The following is a 25,593-nucleotide window of genomic DNA, read 5'->3' on the forward strand; positions in this document are numbered from 1 at the left end:
TCCATACCTCTGAGTTGAACAGGGTTTGCCCAGCAACACATCTGGTCCTGTACCATGTATAAGAAAGGAATAAAGATACAGTACATCGAAATATAAGCAATTCTAAGCAATACACACATATGCATGTGATTGTGAATGTTCACGATAGCTATAAGAGGCGTATGGGACTTTTAAAATTTACACAAAACTGAGCTGTGAGTATAATTTTATTCATATTCTTAGTCGGAAATTGGTTATACAGACAATAGGAAAGAACACAAGTGATCCCTAAGAAAACTAACAAAATACTCACTTTATTTCAGGATAATACTTAGTAACAAAAATAGCCTGAGAAAATTAATACCATTTAAATTAGACAATGTACAAGGCTTTAGAATGTTCCCATTTACACGCCTGTGTGAGCGCACCAGGAGAAGGCACAGAGAACACTCCTGATCTCCTTGCGAAGATGGGCCTGAAGACACGTTAGTGGCTCTGGGTCGCTCAACCATGGCCCAGGTTCTTCACTTGTGGTTATCTTTGGTTCTGCTTGCTTTTTTGTGTTCTCTCTCTCCCCAATCTTATTTCACAAATTCCCTAACAAGGGAGATGTCCATCTGAACGATTAAAAATTTAGTTTTCCACAGGCATGCACATGACTGTGAGAGTTGCAAATTCAGGGCTTCAAAGGGCTTTGGTTGCAGCGTTGTTAAAGTGGAGCAATGTTTGTGTTCCCCGAGAAAAGGAAGATGTGGACTTCTTCCCAAGATATTTGTAGGGTTCCTTCCCTTCTGTTTTTTCATGCATCAAACTGTGTGTTTTGCATTGAGCCTGGCAAACTCCAAGGAGAAAAATCCTTTAGGCTTCTACGGTTTCTCTTTTTGAATCCCCCAAAATACTGAGTTGATAAAGACTGAACTAGAAGGTAGTGAGCAAACTTTCCACGGCGTCCTCAACATGTTCAGGTACAGAATGTTTATAGGACCGATAACTTTATAATTAAAGCGAAGAAAAACAGGAGAACCCTTTACTGGTATGTCTTGTCAGGTTTCTGAGTGAGAATATTGTGAGCGTGCAAAAAATAATGAATTTGTTTTTTAAAGTAAGAAACTCAACAACTTCCGAGCACCCAGAAACAATCTGACCTTCATTTTCAGTCTTTATAAGGTTGAAGACATCCTCAGATGAATTCCAAATGTGGTTTTAAAGGGCCCTGGAGGTTGATGACTTGGTTCTAGGCATTCATGGCATTTACAGAATCAACTTGGGGATTAAAGTAAAAAGAGCTATGCTGAGTATTTTATAAAAAAATGCAACTTTTCTTTAATAACCTGGGGCTCGTGAAACCAGAACTTCTATTTTACCTCATTGAAACAAATCCATTCTCCTAAGAAAAAGATCATATACTTTATCTAAAATGTCTTTTGCGATTTCTAAGAAAAATAACACCACAGAGTCATTCTGACTGATAAAATCCCTTTCTCCCTCCCACACAATGTGTCAGCCTGGAAAGAATCAACCATCTCCTGTAGAATGCCTCACACACATTGGGCCGCATCCAGGCCCTTCTGCCCCGGAGCTGGAGAACCAGCTGTGTGCGCCACAGCTGTCCCACGGAACTTGTATTGATTTTAAACAAGTCAAACTGCTTATCAGAGAATTCTGGGTTGACTTTGATTTGTGACCACCAATTCCATTCTTTGAAGGCTTCGTTGGTTTGTAGAGCTTAATTTGTAATACTGTCAGTATCATGCAGCCAACCAAACACCAAGAATATCGAGAAATAGTGAGCTCTGGTCTCACGTCTTCTTTCTGTTGGAGCATTTGACTTTATAAGTAGAGTGTATGTCTAGCACCCACGCCCCAACCAGGGCAGACCATCTGGACGTGTCTCTCACACGTTTGGGGATGTTCCTGGAGTCTAAAAGAAAGCCACAAAAATGAGCCTAAGAGCAGATTGCCAATGGGTTAGTGTGAATGTTGTTGCTAGTGAAAAACAGCAGTTTGCCGAGACCCTGGGAGTCACGTGAGGCAGTCAGCCGCGTCAGTGCCCCCTTGGGACTTTGGCTGTGGGTGGGGATTGCGCTCACAAAGGGCTTTCAACCATCCTTTTCTTCTTGGCCTGGAGGTAGAAGATGCGGTTTTCTTCAGGATAAGTGACTTTGCTGAGGGGCATCCTGTAGATGTTGTCGTTTTTCGTGGTCAGCAAGAGGAAGAGGAGTGTGGCCAAACAGAAGGGCCAGGTGCAAGCCGGCAGCCCCACCTGAGGAGGAAGAGAAAAGCCACAGGCTCTGTGCGATCCTGTCCCAGAGCACCACCCTTCCTCCTATTCTCATTCAGCCCAGGGGGAGGCGTCCCTGGGCCGTTGGTCCGGATGCTGCTTCTGCCCACCAAGACCGAGTCCGAGATCCCAGTCAGACTGCATTTAGCAGGGGAAATGCGGCCGTCCGTTCCCTTAGGGGGTCGGTTGCATGTCCACCTTGCACATCTTTCCCTCCCTCTCATCCAGTCAAGCTTCCTGCACCACATGTGGGAGGAAGACCCCTCATCACACTCCCAGGGCCCTCTTTGATTAGTTCGGGCCATGGTGACCTCTCTCCTCCTGCTTTCCACCCAGACCAGTCTTGGACTCTACTGGCTTTCCTTCCTTCCATTCCAGTTCCCAAATAGACTCTGAGCTCTTGGAGGGGAGGTCCTTCCTCGGGGCTGTTCCCGGCAACTCATGCAGCTCTGAAGGAGAAGGTCAAGGGCAAGTCAGTGCCGAAAAGGAGGGAGAAAGTGGCAGGAGGCACTGAATGGGCAGTGATTCTGCCTATGAAACAATTCAGCTAGGACACGGGTCCGAGTAGGTCTTACTGACGACAGACGGGGGGTTTAGAAAAAGACAAGGGGTATGAAAAATGAATGGCTCAATTAAAACTAAAACCCAAACCATTTGGATCTATAGCCAATTATCCTTTTCCTCCTTTTCTTGATTTCTCAACCACTACATGGTTCTGGCTTTCTGTTCAAGTAGAAGATATTCTAAAGTCAGTTCCCTAACACTCAAAATTATGGCGTGAACTTGAGAAACACATTATACAGGCTAACTTTCACTTCTTTAAATTACGCACTCTGATATTTTTTAGCAAGCCCAGTGATTGTAGCTTAGACTAAAATTTATTATGATGTTAGAAGGTGTGTGGAACAGGCAGGCCCAGGAGATGGGAAAGTCATGGTGACCACAGCCCTGACTCCTTCCTGTTCAGGACACCACCCAGTGAGACCTCAGAAAGGTTTCCACATCACTATAAACAGATCAATCACGCTGATGATAAAGCAAGATTAAAGCCAACTCACCACAGCCATCATGTGGGACAGGCTGACTCCGAGGTAGGCAGTGAACAGAGCTACAAAAAGGGGAAACAACAAGACTTAGTAGGTGCACTTTTCATTGTAGGGAAGACTGCGTTCTGGTATAAATCTGGAAATCCATGTTTCACCAGCTAGCTCAGCACCCTGGTTACAAGTGCGAGCTCATAGACGCTCTGGGTTCAAATCCAGACCTTATCACTTAGGAGCTTGGTGCCTTCATTCTAAGCCTCCACGTCCTCACCTGCACAATAGAGGTGACAGAATTTCTCAGGGGGTTGGTGCCATCAGGAAAGGAGACACTATTTAGGTTTGGCACACAGTAAGAGGTACTCGGCAAAGGGAGCTTTTCTGTGGTTACTATTCTGTTGCTATTATCGCTGATCCCTAAGGAAAAGCCCTTCCATGGCAAATAAACTTCCCTGTTATTTTTTTCTGAACATAGTTGAATTAAAATGATGGGGGCCCCGGGGTGGCTCAGTCGGTTAAGCGCCTGATACTGGATTTCGGCTCAGGTCACGATGGCAGGCTTGTGAGATCCAGCCCCACTTCCGGCTCCACACCCAGTATGGAGTCGCCTCGAGTTTTCTCTCCCTCTCCCTTTGCCCCTCCCCCACTCGTGCTCGCTCTCTCTCTCTCTCTCTCTCTAAAATAAATCTTTAAAAAATGAAACATGAATATTTCTTGAGATAGCACGGTTTCTGTCCAATCACAATATATGCGTCTAGGAATCTCACATTAATGGTTAGGATTCACAGTTACAAAAAATCATGGTATAAAAAAATAAAAAGATAGCAGAAACTGACCACAAACTCGGAATTTCTCCCCATAATAACATTGTCCCAAATATCATTAAGATTGGCATACAGGGTAATGAATTCATATGCTGTGTTTTTATTTACTCTGAGCAAAATCTTAAAGCAGGTAATTTGAGTCTACATGTGACCTTCAATACAAAACAACACAAAAAAAGATCTTGAGTGGCTAATCACCCATTGAAGAGGGGGGCTCAGGGCAGCTCAGGGAAGCCCAGGTTTCACAAAGGCAGGCTGCAGGATAACCTCCCTGGGTTGGGCACACAGCCCCCTGGGCCACGGCTAGCTCTGTTAGACACACCCACCACCCAGACCTCCAGGGCAGGGAGAAGTGAGTCCAATGCAGGGAGGGCCTGGAAGTGGGGGGAGGGACTCTGATCCTACTTACTTGACCGTAGACTTCCATCCTTTCATCAATCTTTGGTCTTTTTTTTCCTGTTTTTTGTTGTTGTTGTTGTTCAACAGTATACCTAATTCTTCTACATCTGAATCGCCTCAGGCTAGCAGGAAAGGCTTGTCTTGGAAGCAGCAGGGGCTTCAAACCCCAGCTCTCCATTTTATCGTACAACAAATCACTGAACTTTGGAATCTAGTGCTGCCGTCTGCAAAGGGCAACCTGAAGATGCGCTTTGCGGGGAGATGAATCTCAAATGCAGTCCTCTGTTTCCACAAACGGCAGCTGCCCACCCTCCCCGTCCCGGGAGCGGGCGGACGGGGACGCTGCCCTGAGCAGAAGTGGGCCGTGGCTTGGGCTGGAAGAGCTTTGTTTGGTTTCGGTCATTTCATTTTCCATTTCCTTCCTTCCTCCCTCCCCTTCTTTTTTTCCTTCCTTCCTTCCTTCTCTCCCTCGCTCATTCAACACATATTCACCCGCTCTCAGGTAAGCACCAGACCACTTGCCCTGCTCTCTCCGTTCCGGCTCTCCTCCGAGACCTCCCCCAAGCGCATGAGACCTCGCTGCCCTTCCTGTCCTTTTCACACCGGTTGCACTTGGAAGGCACAGTTCCCGCCCTGCTCTCTTCCTGCTCTGCTGTTTCCAAGTGGTCTCCGATTACGAGTTGCTTTTCTCTCCACAGTAAGAGCGTCAGACTGTCGAACAGTGGCTGCCCATCAGTTAAGGCTTGCTGAGTCTGCTTAAGAGTCTCTCTCTCTCCTTCTGCCCCTCCCCAACTCTAGATAAAAAGAAAAAATGAACAAAAAGAAACAAAATGTTTCTCCCGTTTGCCCTGACAAAATAACAAAGCTGAGGACTTCCCCGGTGGGCAGTTTCCGGTTTGGAGGCAGAGCAGGCGGTGCTGCTGGGCCCTATCAGAGTCCCCGGCTCCCCTTCCTGATAAGGCCATCGGAACCAGCGGAGGAGCAACTCTGTAATAAATGGCTGTTATTTATTTACCCTGGCTGGCAGGGCTGGTCTCTCATTTGGCAGGGTCAGGGGGCTATGGGCAAGCTGGAGCTTGCTGTGACATTTCCCATGGGAGGCTTGCTGTACCAGAGGGGCTCGAAGTCTGCCTCAACGCTTTCTGTGCAGAGACGGAGGAGACGGGCAGTACCCCGAGCGGATGAAAGAGCCCCTCTCGTACACTGTCTGCGGCTGGGGAAATCCTACGGCCTCTGTTGGGGTGAATGCGACATCGACAGAAATTCAACGATTTTGGCCCCAGGGTCTGGGCTCTCCATGAATTCCGTATACTGCCCTAACCATTATGCGGACCCAATGTAACCACAGGGTCCTCATAAGAAGGAGGCCAAAAAGTTGCCTTGAGGGAGAAGGATGGAATGTTTTTACTTTCTGCCTTAAATTCTTCTGTATTGATTGAATTTTGGTGTTTTGTCTTGTGCAATAAGCCTGTACTGCTCTTGGAGTGAAGAAAATAACGAAGATACTCCTGCTTTGAGGAAACCCATCTGCGAACAGCTTTGGCTGCCTTGCTTTCCAAACCCTGCCAAGATCTCATCAACAACTCTTGTGTCCAAAACAGCGTCTGCTTGATCTTGGAGGATGGGCTCAGGCTGTTCGAACACTGGCCCAGACCGCCCCTTCCACCAACCGGACTTTCTCCTCCAGGGTTTTAGGACGTACAAAAAAGCCACCTTCTCTAGGAGGTGCTTCTTGATGATTCTGAACTGTTCTGCTCTCCCCAGGGATGCTGGTACTGCAGATGTGTCCTTGTTCTGCTACAGATATTTTCGTGGTCTCCGGTGGGTTTCTCCCATCTACCTGGCTTCAGCCCTGGGCCGGAACACTGGGCACAACAGCTTCTGGGATCTAACCCTGCTAAGCTCCTAGCTCTTCCTAGAACTATTTGGGCTGCTTCATGAGTGTTTAATACGTATTTGCTGCTCCTGCCAACACAGACACATTAAGGTATGTGCCTCAAATAGAGATTTGAAACCCCACACCATCTCACAATAAAGCTTCTAACCTGGCCTAGCTCGGGTGGCACATAATCTATCTTCTCCTTGGCCCTAAGCTTGTGAACAAATGTGGGAAAGTGAGCCAAGAGTTCTTACAGGCTTAGTCGCTGGAACAGCTGTGTACTACAAAGAAAGGGTCAAAATGACACGTACATGGTCCTGCCACGGCAACCTGAGGTGTGTTCACCTAGCTACAGCCTCGGACAATCACATCTCAGTGAGGCCTTCGAGATCCTTGGTCCTGCCTCCTGCCCAGTGCAGGAATCCATTCTGAGTCCTGCCTCACATGTGGCCTACTCTTCTATTTTTGTATTTAAATTGAGGTATAATTGACATACAATATTATATTAGTTTCAGGTGTACAGCACAGTGATTCTGCCCTTGTATATGCTGTGAAATGCTCCACTCGGTAAAGTCTCGTCACTGTCTGCCCCCACACAAAATTAAGACAATGTTACTGACTCTGTTCCTCAGGCAGTATATGACACCCCCGTGGCTTATTTATTTTATGGCTGGAAATTTATACTTCCCTTTACCCCTTCACACCCCCTTCTCTCCTCCCCTCTGGCAACTACCGATCTGTTCCCCGCATTTATGAGTCTGGGTTTTGCTTTGTTCTGTTTTTTTTTTTTTTTTAGATCCCACATGTAAGTGAAATCATATGGTATTTGTCTTTCTCTGTTGGACTTATCTCACTTACATAATACCCTCAAGGTCCACCCGTGTTTGTGCAAGTTGCGAGATTTCATTCTTTTTTATGGCTGAGTAGTATTCCATTGTGGATGTCTAGATGTGATCCGCCATTTTAGTAGCGGCTTAGATAACTTGGATCGATTCATCTGGTGATAAACTGACTGTAGACAAATATTTCTAGGAATAATTTCTGCACAGTCCGTCCTCCCCCGCTGCATATTCCCCAGGGACGGTCATTCCCTACACGCTAACCGATTATCTTAAATACTTTTACTTTGTATTGGATTAGGGATGCCAGAGCCTCTGGGTGAATAAGCCTCCCCTTTAGAAGGGCCTGAGAAACCCATCAGCTTTTCAAACCACGGTCACTTGAGCTCTGTTTTTACCTCGAGGCCTGAATGCTGCCACTGGGAAGCAGAGTAGTGTGTGGGGGGTGTAATTCCAGAGGTTGTTAGCAAGTGTGGGTTCTGGGCTTGCATTTACCCTAATTGACTGGATGCCCTTCAGCACACCACTTCACTCTCTGGCCTCGGAACCCCAATAGTAAAATGAGGGGGACAGAGTGGGAGAGCTCCAGACCTTCTCCTAGCTCTGATCGGCTGAGTTGCTGGAGTACCAGGGTCAGAAGGGATGAACACAGTGGTTTGGACCATCTGGTCGTCCCCAGATCAACAGCAGCAGTGCTGTCTGGCCCTGGTTAGGAATGTCAACTCCTCCTCGTAGGAGGAATCAGGGACTGGGGGGTGGGTGGGCAGCCATCCATGTTTTCACAAGCCTTCCAGGTGATTCCGAAGCTCCCTGAAGCGTGAGACAGCTGGACGGCCACATGTAGTCCTATTTGGCTCAGCAGGAGGAATGGCTCTGTATCTAGCCCGAGTCATTCCATTCTAGTTTCTTGGGTCAGATCATGAGTGTGATGAAATAGAATGAGTCGAATTTCTACCCCCCTCATATGCAGATGGCAAATGGTGATCACGACTCAACAGCCTCTCCCGCCCTCACGACAGCCAGTGAGGAGGGCACAGCAGAGCTTAACCCTCCCAGGGAGGGGACGCCACCCGTCCTGCTCCCACATGCAGATAGCCAGGAGCCCACCCTGGAACCGCAACCCCAGTGTCTCACATGGTCCCTTTGTACTGTGGGGACTGATTCCAGAGTTAGGAGCTACCCTCCCTCCCATGCAGGGTACACTCACCACAGGCAAGAGCTAGGATGTGGGTTTGCCAGGTGAGAGCCAAGAACATTCCTCCGATTGCAATGCAGGCCAGAGAGCTGTTGAAACCCCAGAGTCCAAGGTAGATGTTCTCAAATGGCTCCGAAACGCTGAGTCCTAGTAGAGAAGACAGGTGGGCTTAGGGCTCGGGACCAAAGGCAGGGCACTCTGAAAGGAGGCCAGGGGTGGGGGAAGCTACGCCGATCAGTCCCTTGGAAGCGGAGCCCTCAAGGAAGTCTGGAGTATGGAAGATGCCCGGGGTGAGGGGTGGCGGTGCGGCTGGGGTGGGGATGGGGCGCGGGGAGCGGGGGGAAGTATGTGGTGCTGTATTTGCTCACCTGCCGCTATCCCCAGCAGCGATCCGATGGCTGCATGCAGGCACATGAGTGGGGAGGAGAGCAGAAGGGCAAACAGGAAAATGCCCCCCGTCCACGGGTTATCACAGCCATAGATCTGGCCCACACCCACGGGCAGCGATTTCAGTAACTGCAAAGTGGTTTGGAAAAGGAGCTCGTTAACACCACTGAGCAGAAAGCCGCAGGACACCCGCAGGCACAGACAATGTAACCGTAGAGTTAGTGTATCTGGTCTTCTGAGGCCAGTGGTACTAATTTCTAAAAGTCTCTTTCTCTTGACAGCGAAATCTTGTTCTTCAGCTTTATCCCGAGAAATAGACCAGCCCTTTGCTGGCGAATGCTGAGCCTGCCTTCTTCGATTTCCCCTTTACTCAGGGTCTCCAAGGCCTGCACACCCACTTGGCTTTGGTTGCTGGGAGGCTCCTAGCTGGTCTTATGGCCAGGACCTGCCACACTTCCCAACAAGGATGGCAGGGACCACAGCTGACATCTCCGCGGCTCTTAACTGTCTGTCATTCTCAGGCTAACACAGGCGTGCACATCAGGGTCAAGAGAAGTATTATTACTACTGTGCAATCGGGTTGTTAAGGAGAGAGATCCAGAGCCAGGTTATCTTATCCACAATTCAGAAGCAATCATTGGCAAGTTCATGAATGGGGACCCTATTTATACTTAATGAGAACATGTATTAATTTAAACTAGAATATCCTTGGCTTCTTCCAGTTATCAACAAATTCCTGTTAGTCCTCAAAACACACAACTACACGTGAATGTCACAATTCTCTGTTCTGGCTGAGGCCTGACTTCAGCTAAGTGCTGGCAGAATATGGCAGTTTGGGGAAGGTATAGGGTTCAGTTTAAGCCAACAAATAGTAATTCTTTATAATGGTACTTCTGCTCGGGCCAGGAGAGGCATAATTAGCCACATTAGGTTCCTTTGTGACCAAGTCCACTTGCCCTGGTCACATGTATACCCCTTGAGCGACCTTGGGGAGGCCGTGATTGCTACAGGTGATCCTGCTTTGGCAGGAGGAACTGCCCCCTCCCCTCAGACGTTAGGCGGGATCTAACACTGGCTTCCAAACACAGAGCCCAGGATGGTACTGAGAGTTTGATTCTATCCTAGGATGGACCCTGAATTTTCCAGCTCACAGTGGATTGTCGTGTCTACGCAAGATCATTTCCTATTTGTCTAGACCAGGGACCTCGACACAGGCAAAGACTGCATAGGCTTTCCCTCAGAACTGATGGAAGTTTCCCTCAGAACTATCCCTCAGGGCGCCAGGAGGTGGGGAGTCAGGCGGAATGGGAAGGAAGGGCACTGATGCTGGGGTGGTAGCTCAGAGTGAGGAGAAGAAGACCAGCACCATCCGGCAGGACTTCTGTGGTGCTAGAATATTCCATAGGTGGCTACTGAGCGCCTGAGGTATGGCTGGTCAGGCTAAGAAACTGCATTTTTAATTGTATTTCATTGTAATGAATTCCACTTTTAAATCTACGTAAGCTGTCAGTTCTTTTGATCAGAGGAGGCTGTCACGGAGGCCTTAACTCCAGGCTGGAGGCCCTTCATCAAGGGCTGGCCCCCATCCCATCCACCCAAAGAAGGGGCAAGTCTGAAACAGAGTCTTTGATGTCCAGTGGCACTATACTCTGCACTGGCTTTTAGGAAGAGAGGTGGAAACTTAGCTTTGAGCAATCATTTTAAAAACCCTTTAGAACCAGACCCTTAACTACAGAGAACGCACGGGTGGTTACCAGAGGGAGATGAGTTGGGGGATGGGTGGATCGGTGAAGGGGATGAAGAGGGCACGTATTTCGAGGAGCGCTGAGTAACGTATAGAATTGTCAAATCGCTCTACTGTGCACCTGAAACTAATACAACACTGTATGTTAACTATACTTCAATAATAATCATGACAAACAAACCCTTAGAGCCCAAAGCTTTGGAGTAAAATAAACAGTTTATGGGACGAGAGTCTCCGTCAGGCTCTGATGCCCAAGAACACTCAAGCAGGAGGACACTGGGTGTCTTCCAGAGTCAGGGAGGAATGCGAGAAGATAGTGTGTCTTACCTGCAGGGCATTGAGCTCAGGCCAGGTGACATTGGGAACCGCGGTTACAGGTTTGAACAATTTGCCTGGGAAGAATGGATTGTAATGTCCTGTGGCCGATAGGTACATCGACAACGCCATGTTGAAGGGCAGAGTGAAGACTGGGAGATCCCATTTGCAGAACAAGGAGTTCAACGCGCTTGAGAAAATTGGACTAATAACAACAACAACCACAGAACAGAAGGGAAGTTCACGCTCGTGACAACTCAGTTGACAAACCGAATCTCTACACTGTGGAGAGGCTTTGTTTCATGGGCAAAATGCTAACGTGGTGTTTTAACAAACTTTTCACAGGGGGAAAAGAAACTAAACAAAATAAAACACAAAAACCCCAGACTGGAACAGAAAACCAAACACACGCGGAATAAACCCTGTCAGAGAATAATTCTTACATAAAGTCAATAATCAACTCTTAGCTTGTTTGACTTTTGAAAAATTATACTCTGGGGTTGCTCACAGTGACTTAGCAAATCTAGGCTGTAGAAATATTTTTGGAAGTATTTTAGGTATGAGGTGAAATACTATCCCCCCAGTTAGAGCCCCCTGTGTAACCACGATCATGGCACATGATCATGAGCCGCTGCCTCCCCATCAGAGGCTACCACCATCTTGAATTTCTGTGTCATCTTCATGAGTCTTTAGTATATCTATTTTTGAAAAAAAGGAACAATTACCCAAGGGAGGATGAAAGGTGGTGTGGGCTGGAGGAAAAAGATCTTAAACTCGGGGTGGGAAGGGGGGCCGGAGGGAGAGGAACAGCTGTAAATCTGAAGCAGTTGGTGAATTGTGTGACCTTTGGCAAGGAACTACACATCCATTTCCTTGTCTGTAGCCTGGGGGACTGGATTAGATTAGATTAGATGGTCTCTGGGCCCCTTTTGGGCTCTCACTTATTGGCCCATCAACTAAGGTCTGAATTCCAGATCATGGGAAGAGGGGTGTGGTGAGTCCCTGCAGGTGACCCACCTCCTGTCCTTGAGCCTGTTCTTTGGAAATTATTTCCTGTTCAGATTGGCTCTGCCAGCAGACTCTCTCCCCCATGCCTGTGGGTGCAGCCAAGTGCGGGGAGGGGGGGTGCTCTGCTGACACTGTCCAGAGTGGGCTGTACTACTCATGCGTGTGGATATTCATATTTTATATTCTAAACGTGCCATAGCAGGAAGGAAATGTATGTTTCCATAAAACAAACAAAAAAGGACTTAAGAAACAAATTGTAAGGACTTAGGGTTAAAAGGGATTAAATTCAGGAAAGCAGTTCTTTGAAGGCACAGGGGCACCTGGGTAAGGAGAGCTCATACAGGCACACACAGTGGTTCTCAAAGTGTAGTCCCTGGATCAGCCACACCACCTCGGAACTAGTTAGAAATGAGGATTCTTAGGCTTCACCCAAGATGGACTGAATCCAAAGTTCTGGGGGAGGGGAGCAGCAGGCTGTGTTTCCACAAGCCCTGCTGTCATTCTGTAGTGCGCACGATGGACCACTGATGTAGGGCGTGATTCTCAAATTTGGTTGTGTTAGAAACCCCCGGGAGCCTTTAAAACTCCCAATGGCCAGGGCGCCTGGGTGGCTCAGTGGGTTAAGCCTCTGTCTTCGGCTCAGCTCGTGATCTCAGGGTCCAGGGATCGAGCCCTGCATCAGGCTCTCTGCTTGGCGGGGATCCTGCTTCCCCCTCTCTCTCTCTGCCTGCCTCTCTCCCTACTAGTGATCACTCTCTATCTCTGTCAAATAAATAAATAAAATATTTTAAAAAAGAGGGGGGGAACTTCCCAATGGCCAGGCAACACCCCAGACCAATTACATCAGAATCTTTGGGGGGTGAGGGGATGAGGTGTGTGGGGAGGGTCACATGCACGCATCGGTGTGTGTGATGCTTCCTGTTTCCAATAGAACTAACCTGACTCTGAATCTTAAAAAATCATTTTTCTAAAAATTGTTAGACATATGCACCATATAACTGACCATTTTAACCATATGAAGGTCTCTAGTTGACTAGCATTCAGTTCATTCACACTGTTGTATAACCATCCCTGCTGTCCCTTCCTGGAACATTTTTCATCTTGCAAAACTGAAACTTTGTATCCATTCAACAGTAACTCTCCAATCCCTCCTCCACCCACACATTTTTTTTTTAAGGCGTTTTTTGAAAACCAGGGACTGCTTACCAAGTCATGGACATAGCCGACACCGGGAGTAATAGCCACCAGAAATAGTTGCCCTTGTCTGAAAAGACAGCCATGAGGATTCCCAGCAGCGTGGCATTGTAGCCTTGGAGTCCTGTGGCTATTGCCGACCTGTGGGCGAGAGGCATAGCATGGACACATCCTGCGTGGACGCTGGCAGGACTTGCCCATAAATGACACTTGTAACTTTCAGATCATGTTCACATTAGAAAACGAGATTATATTTAGAAATTGATTCCAAAGTCTGTAAAAGCCAAACACTATTAAAATTGTGGAAAAAATGAAATTTACGTAGATGAGGATAAAATGCAGATGTGCATTAAAGAACAACCCCCTACAGAGGTGTCTTAGCCAGACAGGACTCCAGCATCCAGGTGCAGAAAGGGAAATGAGCGAGGCGGCTTGTTTTGCTTCCTTTAGCCTTTCCTTCAGAAAGTTGCTATTTCTTTTGCGTCATTAAGAGCCTTTGATCTGAACAGAGCTGGTCCGTTTAACTGCTAAGTCTGACATTCTTGGTGAAAGGTTTAAGACTGTCCAACTGTAAATTCATTTTCATAGTGTTTGTGACCTTAAAAACATCAGTCTTCCAACTTAGCATACATTTTTCATCTTCCTGTGTTTCCATTTTGTGGTCTCCAAACACACATTTCCAAGTTATTGCAAAGAAAAACAATTACTTTCACTGGGCGGAGTATTGCATTTATACGCACACTCAGCACCGAATTCATTCTCGGGTTCCTTTTTGTTGCTGGGCATTTAACCTCACTTCTGAAGGTTGACCTATTGTCTTCCTTAACTAATCTTTTGGGACATGTAGGGAAGTGATGCGATTTTTGCCGGTTTAACCCTAAAAGTGATCTTTTCTTCTAGAATTTGGGAATATACTTGAGGACAGTGGACAGCTAGGCAAAGATTTGCCTTCTCAACAAGGGACTTGCAGACTGAATTCTTGACTGACATTGCTTTAATGGCCACGTCAGCAAGTTGTGGAACGCCATAGTTAGAACAACAGAAGATGTGCATTCACCAAGACTTTTCAAGAACTCATATGCATGGGGTGCCTGGGTGGCTCAGTCCAGTAAGCTTACGCCTTTGGCTCAGGTCATTATCTTGGGATCCTGGGATTAAACCCCATTTTGGGCTCCCTGCTCAGTGGGGAGTCTACCTCTCTCTCTCCCTCTACTCCTCCCCCTGCTTGTGCTCTCTCTCTCTCTCTCTCTCTCTCTCTCAAATAAATAAATAAAATCTAAAAAAAAAAAAGAACTCATATAGGTTCTTGCCCAAATAAAATGCTCATGACAAATAATTGATTAATCATTGAAGAAGAATGATTTAGTGAATGATTAAAGAGAAAGAATAAAATATATAAATAATCCCCTGACCTCTGGTTCAAGACAAATACAGTTTCTGTAAAATAAAGGTGGGTATTTCTGGGAAGGGTGGGGCCTTGTCACTGATGCCCAGAGTCAGGGATTGGCTCCTGCGTTTTCAGAAGCAAGAAGAGCAGGCTTGGGTGGAGGGACCTACCTGTCCTGAGAAAGCAATAGGGCCGTCAGAGTGGAGACCACCGTTCCCACACAGCCGTTAAGAGCCCACCAGGGATTCTGGACCAGGAGTCCCACCAGAATCAAGATTCCACTGATGGGGTTGCTGACAAACACCACTTGGGATATGCCCCGAAGGACCCAGTCAACAAACTGGAGCACCTGTGGTTTGTCTGGAAGAGATGAGACGGGCAGAGCTGAGGAAGTGACAAGTCAAGCGGTTCCTTTCCACGCCCAGTGCCCACCCTGAAAGCACTGAATGCCCTTATTCACCATGCTCAGAGGTACAGACTCTTAAGCTAAAAAAATGAATTACCAATAGTAAAACTTCAGTTTTTAAGTGCTAAAATTATGGGATGGAGCCAGGTGCATTCCTCTAATATGAGTAGGGCTCTGGCTCTAAGCACTATCTCCACAAAAAAAATATCTGAAGAGGCTTGCAGGTTAGAAGATAAAAAGTTAGGGGCACCAGGCTGACTCAGTCGGTAGAACGTGCTGCTCTTGATTTGGGGATTATAAGTTTGAGCCTCATGTTTGGTATGGAGATTACTTAAGAATCAAATCTTGGGCAACCTGGGTAACTTAGTCAGTTAAGCATCCAACTCTTGATTTTAGCTCAGCTCCTGATCTCAGAGTTGTGGGATGGAGCCCTGTGCCAGCCTTCAGGCTCAGTGGGGAGTCTGCTCTCTCCTTCTCTCTCTGCTCCTCCCTCTGCTCATGCTCTCTCTCTTTCTCTCTCAAATAAATAAATAAATCTTTAAAAAAATAAAAATCTTAAAAAAAAATAAAAGTTAAAAACTGGAGAGGAAAGAGGTCAATACAAGGCAGGGGACTATAATGAAAGATAAGAGTAGAAGAACCAGCAAGCTATTTCCCCCGAAGCTAATTCCCCATCTCCCCCAGGGAGGGAAACATAAATACCTTTGAGCCAGCTGGCGAATTCTTTCATATCACCAGTGATGTAGCCAAGTGCCTTGGGGAGATACCTTCTTCTTGGACTTGGTAAAACCTGATTTTCACCCTGGTCCATTTTAGCCATAGTGGGGCTGTCCTCCATGGTTACCTCTTCCTCCAGCTCCTTGAGGAAAGGACAGAGCTCATAAACACCCTACTGCGGAGCACTGCAGACTGGCCAGCCCAGCACCTGGTCGCGGTTAGCCATAGAGGATGAGTTTAAAAGCAATTCATTTGTATCATGACATCCCAGAGGACTAAGAAAGCACCAGTTTCCTCTTGAAATATTGTCATGGAGATTATCACTCCCAAACCCAAATCCCATTCTACTTTTGTTATTACTGTCTTTAATGCTACCATGAGAAGGTTCTGGCCTTGAGTGTCATGAGGTCCAGTTTCTAGTTCAACAAATACCCACTGAGCACCTACAGTGTGCACTCAGAGAGCCCAGTCTAGTGAAAAAGACTGAAAAATATTCAATTTCAACATACTGACTGAAATAATAATACATGAAGAGCTAAGACCAAGTACTTAAGTTTCATGCTGTCAGTTAAAGGAGCCGGATGTTAGGTTAAAAATGGCGCTCACTAATGCAGACCAAACAGCTACTTCCCAAGACGAGTAGTCTTTTTTTTTTAATTAAGTTTTTAACTGTAATTCCAATATAATTAGCATATAGTATTACGTTAGTTTTAGGTATACAATATAGTGATTCAACAAATCTATACCTTACTCACTGCTCATCATGGTAAGTGAACCCTTAATCCCCTTCACCTGTGTCACCCATCCCCCACCCACCTCCCCTCTGGCAACCATCACTTTGTTCTCTACAGTTAAGAGACTGCTTTTTGTTTGTGTCTTTTTCTTTCCTTTGTTTGTTTGTTTTGTTTCTTAAAGTCCACATGTGAGTGAAATCATAAGGTATTTGTCTTTCTCTGACTGACTTATTTCACTCAGCGTTATATTCTCTAGCTCTATGTTGTTGCAAATAGTAAGATTTCATTCCTTTTTAAGGCTGAACAATATTCCATTGTATGTGCCCCATATCTTCTTTATCCATTCATTAATGGACACTTGGGCTCCTTCCATAATTTGGTTATTGTAAATAATGCTGCAATAAACCTAGGGGGGTCATATGTTCTTTCAAGTTGGTGTTTTTGTATTCTTTGGGTAAATACCAAGTAGTGCAAGTTCTATTTTAGAGAAGTTCTATTTTTAACTTGTTGAGGAACCTCCATACTGTTTTCCACAGTGCTTGCGTCAGTTTGCCTTCCCACCAACAGTGCATGAGGGTTCCTTTTCCTCCATATCCTCACCAACACTTGCTGTTTTTTCTGTTTTTGATTGTGGCCATTCTGAAAGGTGTGAGGTGGTTTTGATTTGCATTTCCCTGATGATGAGTGATGTGGATCCTCTTTTCATGTGTCTGTTGGCCATCTGGATGTCTTCTTTGGAGAAAGGTCTGTTCATATCTTCTGCCTATAATTTTAAATTGGATTATTTGGGGATGGGTGTTGAATCATAGAAGTTCTTTATACATTTTGGATACCAACCTTTACCCATTATATCATTTGCAAATATCTTCTATTCAGTAGGTTGTCTTTTAGTTTTGTTGATTCCTTTGCTGGGCAGTAACTTTTTTTTGGATGTAGTCCCAATAGCTTATTTTTGCTCTTATTTCCCTTACCTCAGGAAACAGATCTAGAAATGCCAATGTCAGAGAAATTCCTGCCTCTTCTAGGATATTTATGGTTACAAGTTTCACATTCAGGTCTTTAATCCATTTCGAGTTTATTTTTGTTACAGTATAAGCAAGTGGTTCAGTTTCATTCTTTTGCATGTAGCTGACCAGTTTTCCCAATACCATTTGTTGAAGAGACTGTCTTTTTTCCCATGGCATGTTCTTGCCTCTTTTGTTGAAGATTAACTGACCGTATAATTGTGGGTTTGTCTCTAGGCTTTCTATCCTGTTCCATTGATTAATGTGTCTGTTTTTGTGCCAGTACCATACTATTTCAATTACTACAGCTTTGTAGTATAATTTGAAATCTGAAATTGTGACACCTCCAGTTTTGTTTTTCTTTTTCAAGATTGTTCTGGCTATTCTGGGTCTTCCGTGGTTCCATACAAATTTTAATATTACTTGTTCTATTTCTGTAAAAAATGCTCTTGTTCTTGTGCAGTATGGACATTTTAACAATATTTGTTCTTCCAATCCATGAGCATGGATATCTTTCCATTTGTTTGTATCATCTTTCATCAATATTTTATAGTTTTCAGAGTATAGGTTTTCCACCTTCTTGGTTAAGCTTATTTCTAGGTATTTTATTATTTTGGTGCAATTGTAAATGGGATTACTTTCTTAATTTCTACTTCTCTTGCTTCATTATTGGTGTATAGAAATGCAACAGATTTCTGTACATTGATTTTGTATCCTGGGATCGTACTAAATTCATTTATCAGTTTTAGCAGTTTTTTTGGTGGGATCTTCCAGGTTTTCTATATATAGCATCATATCATCTGCATATAGTGAAAGTTTTACTTCTTCCTTACGAATTTGGATGGTTTTTATTTATTTTTGTTGACTGACTGTTATGGCTAGGACTTCCACTACTATGTTGAACGAAAGTGATGAGGGTGGACATCCATGTCTTGTTTCTGATCTTAGGGGGAAAGCTCTCAATTTTTCACCATCGAGTATGATGTTAGCTGTGGGTTTTTCATATGTGGCCTTTATTATATTGAGGTATGTTCTCTCTAAACCTACTTTGTTGAGAGTTTTTATCATGAATGGATGTTGCCCTTTGTCAAATTTTTTTTCTGCATCTATTGAAATGATCATATATATATTTTTAACATTTCTCTTGTTGATGTGATGCATCATGTTGATTTATTTTTGAATATTGAACCACACTTGCATCCCAGGAATAGATCCCACTTGATTGTGGTAAATGATTTTTTTAACGTGTTGTTGGATTTGTTTTGCTAATATTTTGTTGAGGACTTTTGCATCTATGTTCATCAGAGATATTGGCATATAGTTCTCTTTTTTTGGTATCTCTGGTTTTGGTATCAGGGTAATATGGGCCTCCTAGAATGAATTTGGAAGTTTTCCTTCCTATTCAATTTTTTGGAAGAGTTTGAGAAGAATAAGTATTAACTCTTCTTTAAATGTTTGGCAGAATTCACCTGTGAAGCCATCTGGTCCTAAACTTTTGTTTGTTGGGAGTTTTTCATCATTGATTCAATTTCCAATGATCAGCTTGTTCATATTTTCTATTTCTTCCTGATACAGTTTTTGGAGGTTATATGATTCTAGGAATTTATCTGTTTCTTCTAGTTTGTCCATTTTCTTGGCCTCTAGTTTTTCACAATATTCTCTTACAATTTTTTTAAATCTCTGTGGTGTTGGTTGTTGTTTCTCCTCTTTTATGATTTTGTTTATTTGAATCCTCTCTTTTTTCTTGATGAATCTGGCTAAAGGTTTATCAATTTTGTTGATCTTTTCAAAGAACCAGCTCCTGGTTTTATCAATCTGTTCTATTGCTTTTAAAATCTCTATATCATTTATTTTTACTCTGATCTTTATTATTTCCTTCCTTCTATTGATTAGGATTTTGTTTGTTCTTTTTCTAGCTCCTTTAGGTGTAACATTAGGTTGCTTCTTTGAGATTTTTCTTGCTTCTTGAGTTGACCTGTGCTGCTAAGAACTTCCTTCTTAGAAATGCTTTTGCATCCCAAAGATTTTGGACCCTTGTATTTTCATTTTCATTTGTCTCCGTGTATTTTTGAATTTACTCTTTGATTTCTTGGTTGATCCATCCATTGCTTAAGAGCATGTTATTTAACCTCCATGTATTTGTGCACTTTCTAGATTTTTTCTTGTAATTGATTTCTAGTTTCATAGTGTTGTGGTCAGGAAAAAAATGCATGGTATGATTTCAGTCTTTTTGAATTTGTTGAGACTTGTTTTGTGGCATAATATGTAATCTATACTGGAGAATGTTCCATGTTCACTTTAAAAGAATGTGTATTCTGCTGTTTTAGGATGGAATGTTCTGACTCTATCTGTTAAAATCCATCCGATCCAATGTGACATTCAAAGCCACTGTCTCCTTGTTGATTTTCTCTTTGGATGATCTCTCCATTGATGTTAAGTGGGGTGTTAACGTGCCTTACTCTTATTGTATTACAATCAATTATTTCCTTTATGTTTGTTACTAACTGTTTTAAGTATTTGGGTGCATAAATATTTACAATTGTTACACCTTCTTGCTGGATTCTTCCCTTTATTATTATATAGTGTTCTTTTTTTGTCTCTTGTTATCATCTTTGTTTTAAAGTTTATTTTGTCTGATATAAGTATTGCTACTCCAGCTTTCTTTTCACATCCATTTGCATGATAAATGCTTCTCCATCCCTTCACTTTCAATCTGTAAATGTGTTTAGTTCCGAGGTGAGTCCCTTATAGGCAGCGTCTGGATGTGTCTTATCCTTCCCCTCCCACCTCACCTACCTCCTCCCTTCTCATCCTCCTCCTCTTCCTCCTCCTCCTCTTCTTCTTCTTCTCCATTCTGCCACCCTATGTCTTTTGATTGGAGCATTTAGTCCATTTACATTCAAAGTAATTATTGATAGGTAAGTATTTATTGCCATTTTGTTCCTTGTTTTATGGTGGTTGTTGTAGTTCTTCTCCGTTATTTTCTTCTCTTGTTCTTTCATGATTAGTTGGTTTTCTTTAGTGATATATTTGGAATCCTTTCTCTTTAATTTTTGCATGTCTATTACTGGGTTTTGATTTGTGGTGACCATTCAGTTTGTATATAACATCTGTATATAGCAATCTGTATGTATTGATTTGATGGTCATTTAAATTTGAACTCTTCTTTACTCTACTTGCCCCCATATTTTAAGTATATGGTGTTATAGGTTATATCCTTTCATTTTGTGAGTCCTTTGGCTGATTTTTACAGACATTCTTATTTTTACTGCTTTTGGGCTTCCTACATTCCTTCCTCTTGCTTATGGTCCTTCCTTTTCACTTGAAGAGTCTCCTTTAATATTTCTTGTAGGGCTGGTTTAGTGGTCATGAACTTCTTATCTTTTGTTTGTCTCAGAAGGTCTTTATTTCTTCTTTTCTGCATGATAGCCTTGCTGGATAGAGTATTCTTGCCTGCAGATTTTTTTTTCCCTTTCAGAACTTTTTTTAAATTAACATATAATGTATTATTTGTTTCAGGGCCCTTTCAGCACTTTGAATACATCATGACACTCTCTTCTGGCCTGCAAAGTTTCTGTTGAAAAATCAGCTGATAGCCTTACGAAGTTTCCCTTGTACGTAAGTGGTTTCTTTTCCCCTGCTCCTTTTAAAATTCTCTCTTTATCACTGCTTTTGGCCATTTTAATTACTATGTGCCATGGTGGGAACTTCCTTGGTTTGACTTTGTTGGGGCTCTCTGTCCTCTTGGATCTGGATTTCTGTTTGCTTCTCTAGATATGGGAAATTTTCAGCTTTATTTCTTCAAATGAAATTTCTGCCCCCTTTTCTTTCTCTTCTTCTTCTGGATCCCTATAATGTGAATGTTATTATGCTTGCTGGTGTTGCTGAGTTCTCTAAGTCTGTTCTCATTTTGCATGTTGTTTTCCCCTTCAACCTGCTTAGCTTGATTGCTTTCCTTTACTCTGTCCTCTAGGTCACTGATTCATTCTTCTACTTCCTCTAGTTTGCTATTTACTCCATCTAGTGTATTTTAAATTTCATTTATTATGTTTTCATCTCTGATTAGTCCTTTTTTTTTTTGTCTCATCGTTAAGGGTCTCATTGATGTCCTCCATTCTTTCCTCAGCGAGTATCTTTATGATCATCTCTTTTAAATTCTCTATCAGGCACATTATTTATCTCCATTTCACTTATATCTCTTGCTGTGATCTGTCCTGTTCTTTCATTCGGGACATATTCCTCTGCCTTCTCATTTTGTCTAAGTCTCTGCATCTGTTTCTCTGTGTCAGGAAAGTCAGCTCTGTCTCCTGCACTGGAAAGTAATGGCCTTATGAAGAAGAGGTTCTGCAGAGCCCTGCAGTGTTCCCCAGAACCTGGTGCTCCAGGGCTGTTCTCTATTTGTGTTGTACACACTCAGCTGTAGGGACTGAGCTGCCTTTTCCTTCAGTCCAGTTGTCTGCAGTGACTTTCTTTGCCTGTGGTGGGCAGGGTTTGCTCTTGGTTTTAACAGTGGGCCGTTCTTTGATGCCTTGGGTTTGAGTTGAGTCAGGCCAGGCATTTCCCAGAGATGTAGTAGCACAGAACCGCAGGCTGCTCTCCCTGTGTTGTCTTCTGAGAAGTTTTTGTTGGTGGGCAGGGCCTGCAGTCAGGCCCGAGATCGCTTTCCGGAGCCCACTGCTGGGGCTACAGTCTGACTGCTGTGTGTGGTTGTCTCCCCCGGGGCAGGAGTCACTTTGGAGTGCTGTTCCTCCCAACTGGGGCCGCTTGAACCCTGCCAAGCCTGTGGCCCTGCCCTGATGGGCTCTGACCAAAAGGGATCCTGCAGTGCTCGGACCGAGGCAGGTTGGTCTGGAGGGTGTGGAGCAGTGGCAAAGCAGAATTAGCAAGTTCCATAGAGAGTGTCAGCAATGGGCTGGTTCCTGCAGGTGGCTGTGTGTTTATGCCGGGAGGGGTATGAGAGGGAAATGGTGCCTGCCAGCTCCTTTCTTCCTGGAGGAGGCCCCCAGTGATCTTTGTCCCTCCAGGACATGCTCTGAGATGAGTAAATAACTCTCCCTCCTGTATGCCCCAGGCATTTTTCAAACTGCTGCTTTTATGCTAGGTCTCCATGGGGCTGTTTGTTGTGCTGTCTCTTTAAGTGAGCCTGGGGCTGTCAGTGTCCTCTCTCCCACTCTGTTCTCCTAGAGCCAAGCCCACTGATTTTTAAAATTTCAGGTTTTAAGCCCTCCTGGTTGTGAGAACTCATGAATTCAGCCCCTCTGGTTTTTCAAAGCCAAATAGTTTGGGGATTCATCCTCCCAGTGTGGGTTCCCTGGTGTGAGGGTCTGTTTCCCTTCTGTCTCCATGTGAATGGCTCCCTCCTGATGTGGACCAACCTGTGGGTCTGCTGGTTCCTGACCGCATCTTTGCCCTTTCTACCCTCTTCAGTGTGACCTCTTCTCTACATTTAGTTGTGGAGTTTGTTCTACTGGCCTCTGGATCTTTTTCTGGGTTATTTACATGGATGCGAGTGTTATCTAGTCACATCCATGGGAGGAGCTGAGCTTAGGGTCCTCCTACTACTCCGCCGTCTTCCCCAGAAGTCTCTAGAAGCCTTTTAAAATTAAGTTTCTATCTTACAAAAAAGGTTTTGTTTGTAAGGGTTTGATAAGGCAGAATTACTTACAAAACAGTCTCTGTGTGTTGACACAGTCTAAGTAAAGCCCTTCGTAGACACTTTCCAAGTCAAAGATTGCTTGACTATATCCCCACATCAGGCAACTGCCTTAGATGTCCTTTATTTTTGGAATTTATTATTTAAATGTTTAAAAACAGTCAAGTATAATATTCCACAAGGTATAGAAACTGGAAAAGGTAAAAGTGAACCAAGCTACTGAAAAACAAAAAAATTGTAATCCAAGAATTGTACAAGATAAGAATATACAAGGCATGATTATAGCAAGCTTGCCTCAGGAAAATACTGTTATAACCGTGACTTGCATTCACTACAAGACTCTTTACTTCTCATGATAACTGTGTGATAGGAAAGCACCAACATCACCAGAATGGGACCCTCTAGACAACAATGACGTTTTCACAGTGCCAATGGTAGACACCAAAGAAGAATATCAATGATGTAATCCCAGAGGGAGGCAAAGGGAGAAAGACATTGACAAACCACCTTGAGCGTGCAAGAAAGTCTGCGAGCACAGTCAGGTAAGTGTGGAGTAGGGAAACCTCAGAACTATCAGACTCCAGAAGGCACCAGTGGAGAGTTGAAGCCACAGGCATGCATAGAAGACATGACCAAGGTAATACCCCAAATCTATCCAGATAAACCAGCTCATCTTCTCCCTGTGGCCAGGCTGTGAATAAGGGGTTCTCATGGCTAGCTTTGGCCCCATCCTTGTTGCATTTATCATAGCCAACAAGCACCTATTAAAAGATAATAAAGTTATGCTTTTTCAAAATTTTTAGTTTTTGCAATCCTGACTCTGGTTTGGGTTTCTATTAATCCCAGTACAAAAATCAATGTGGGTAATGGATTTTTTTTTTTTTTTTTTTACTGAGTAGCCACACACTTCAATTGCATTATTTCACTACCCGACTAAGTGTCCTGCTTTTAAACAATGGCCAACCACTAATCATTACACAAAGCAGAAGCTATTTATGCAATGAATTCTAGACCAAGCTCCTTTCGTCTTGGCAAAGTAGTGTTAGACTCTAGCACTTGTAAGATTGCCCATGAACCTTGGCATAAAGAAATTTTTATTTTTTTTTTAAGATTTCATTTTTAGTTTATTATTTGGTGGTGGGGGAGAGAGAGGGACCGCAAGTGTGAACTTGAGCTGGGGAGAGGCAGAAGGACAAGCCGATTCTTGGCTGAGCTGGGAGCTCGATGCAGGGCTCCATCCCAGGAATCTAGAATCATAACCTGAACCGAAGGCAGACGCTTAACTAGCTGAGCCACCCACGTGGCCCGGCATTAAGAAATTCTTCAATTGAAAACTGCTGGAGGTTAGGAACCAAAATTTAGTCTAAGGGGAACTCAGCTGGCCCCATAGTGAAACATGGCAAACGACTTGAATTTTAATAATTATGAAAAACTACCTTTCATCTCATAATCTAAGTGATGGCTATCATTTATTTTCATATATCTTCCTCTTAAATCTCATAACTGACAACATTGCTCAGGAAGCTCCTTCCTCAGCTCCAGTGACTCATTGCAAAGTAGGACCCATTCCTGAGAGGCATCAGGTTTCTCCCCAGGCTAGAAGCTCAGACACAGTTGCTTTGGGTTTTTCTACAACTGAGTGGATCCCTTCCTACAGAGGCAGCGTCAAAGTGAAACACTCCCATTTTTCCATCAACCACAGAAACAATAAGGTATATAGGTTATTTCAGGGTGAACAAACTCATGTTCTCGAAATTTCCGGCATATATTTATTGATTTCAGAGGGTTTTAAATACACCGTCAGCTCAGAGATTTTGGAGATACAGATGCCAAACCTGATACTGTAACTGGTCAGACGTGATTCCGAACCTGCATGGCCCGAGCTCCTCGGGGAGCCTCCCAAAGTGAAAGAAAGACTGAGTTATTTTTGTCTGATTCCACAGTCCAGCATATAGAAGGCTTATCGTGATTTGTCTCTCTAGCACCCACACGTTGGGATGGTTTGTTGGGGTATCATGGCCCAGAGAGAGGGCTCCTCTTCCAGGTTAAGCAGACTGTTGGTGCTGCGGCAAACCCCGCCCACCAACCGTTTATTCTGAATTACTGAAGCTTCCGGAGCCCTTCAGATCCTGAAGACTTGCTCCAGAACTCAGGCATGAGAAGTGGTTACAAGAAACCAGTAACTTCAAGGTTGTAGTTCACCCTAGAATTTTATCACGCGTGACTTTTGCAGTTTTTTGGAGAACTTTGAGAATTCTGATTAAGGGGTCCCTGGATGGCTCAGCCATTAAGTGTCTGCCTTTGGCTCAGATCATGATCCCACAGTTCTGGGATCTAACCCTGCATGGGGCTCACTGCTCAATGAGACGCCTGCTTCTCCCTCTACCTACTGCCCTTGCTTCTGTTCCCTCTCTTGCTATCTCTCTCTCTGTGTCAAATAAATAAATAAAATTAAAAAAAAAAAAAAGGATTCTGATCAGGAGGACAATGCAGCCGGGGGACTTCTGCTGATGCTCTGATTTCTCAAATCTAGGTAGGCCATTAAATTTAACTAAAAAGAAGAAAATAAGGGGAAGAAGCTCTAAATAAGTAGCAGCAGGGTAAGATG

The 25,593-nt window shown here is 44.1% G+C and overlaps 1 protein-coding gene across 5 annotated transcripts in view; it reads right to left on the minus strand.

Annotated features, from left to right (window-relative positions):
* Positions 1-554: 554 nt before the first annotated feature.
* SLC14A1 (solute carrier family 14 member 1 (Kidd blood group)) overlaps positions 555-25,593 on the minus strand; it is a 44,925-nt gene continuing 19,886 nt past the window's right edge. For 4 of the 5 annotated variants that reach the window (XM_032859500.1, XM_032859502.1, XM_032859501.1 and 1 more), the window contains exons 3-10: positions 15,580-15,736; positions 14,642-14,831; positions 13,097-13,225; positions 10,895-11,087; positions 8,805-8,952; positions 8,449-8,583; positions 3,319-3,368; positions 555-2,242 (exon numbers count right to left, since the gene is read on the minus strand). In XM_032859500.1, the coding sequence (XP_032715391.1) occupies positions 2,066-2,242; positions 3,319-3,368; positions 8,449-8,583; positions 8,805-8,952; positions 10,895-11,087; positions 13,097-13,225; positions 14,642-14,831; positions 15,580-15,715 (1,158 nt within the window). In that variant the 5' untranslated portion in view covers positions 15,716-15,736 and the 3' untranslated portion in view covers positions 555-2,065. Of the gene's footprint in view, positions 2,243-3,318; positions 3,369-8,448; positions 8,584-8,804; positions 8,953-10,894; positions 11,088-13,096; positions 13,226-14,641; positions 14,832-15,579; positions 15,737-23,629; positions 23,747-25,593 lie in introns of all 5 variants that reach the window. The other variant, XM_032859497.1, reaches the window with a different exon arrangement.

The sequence above is a fragment of the Lontra canadensis genome, unplaced genomic scaffold (assembly GCF_010015895.1).
Source record: "Lontra canadensis isolate GAN:19392208 unplaced genomic scaffold, GSC_riverotter_1.0 scaffold17, whole genome shotgun sequence".
Classification (NCBI taxonomy): Eukaryota; Metazoa; Chordata; class Mammalia; order Carnivora; family Mustelidae; genus Lontra; species Lontra canadensis.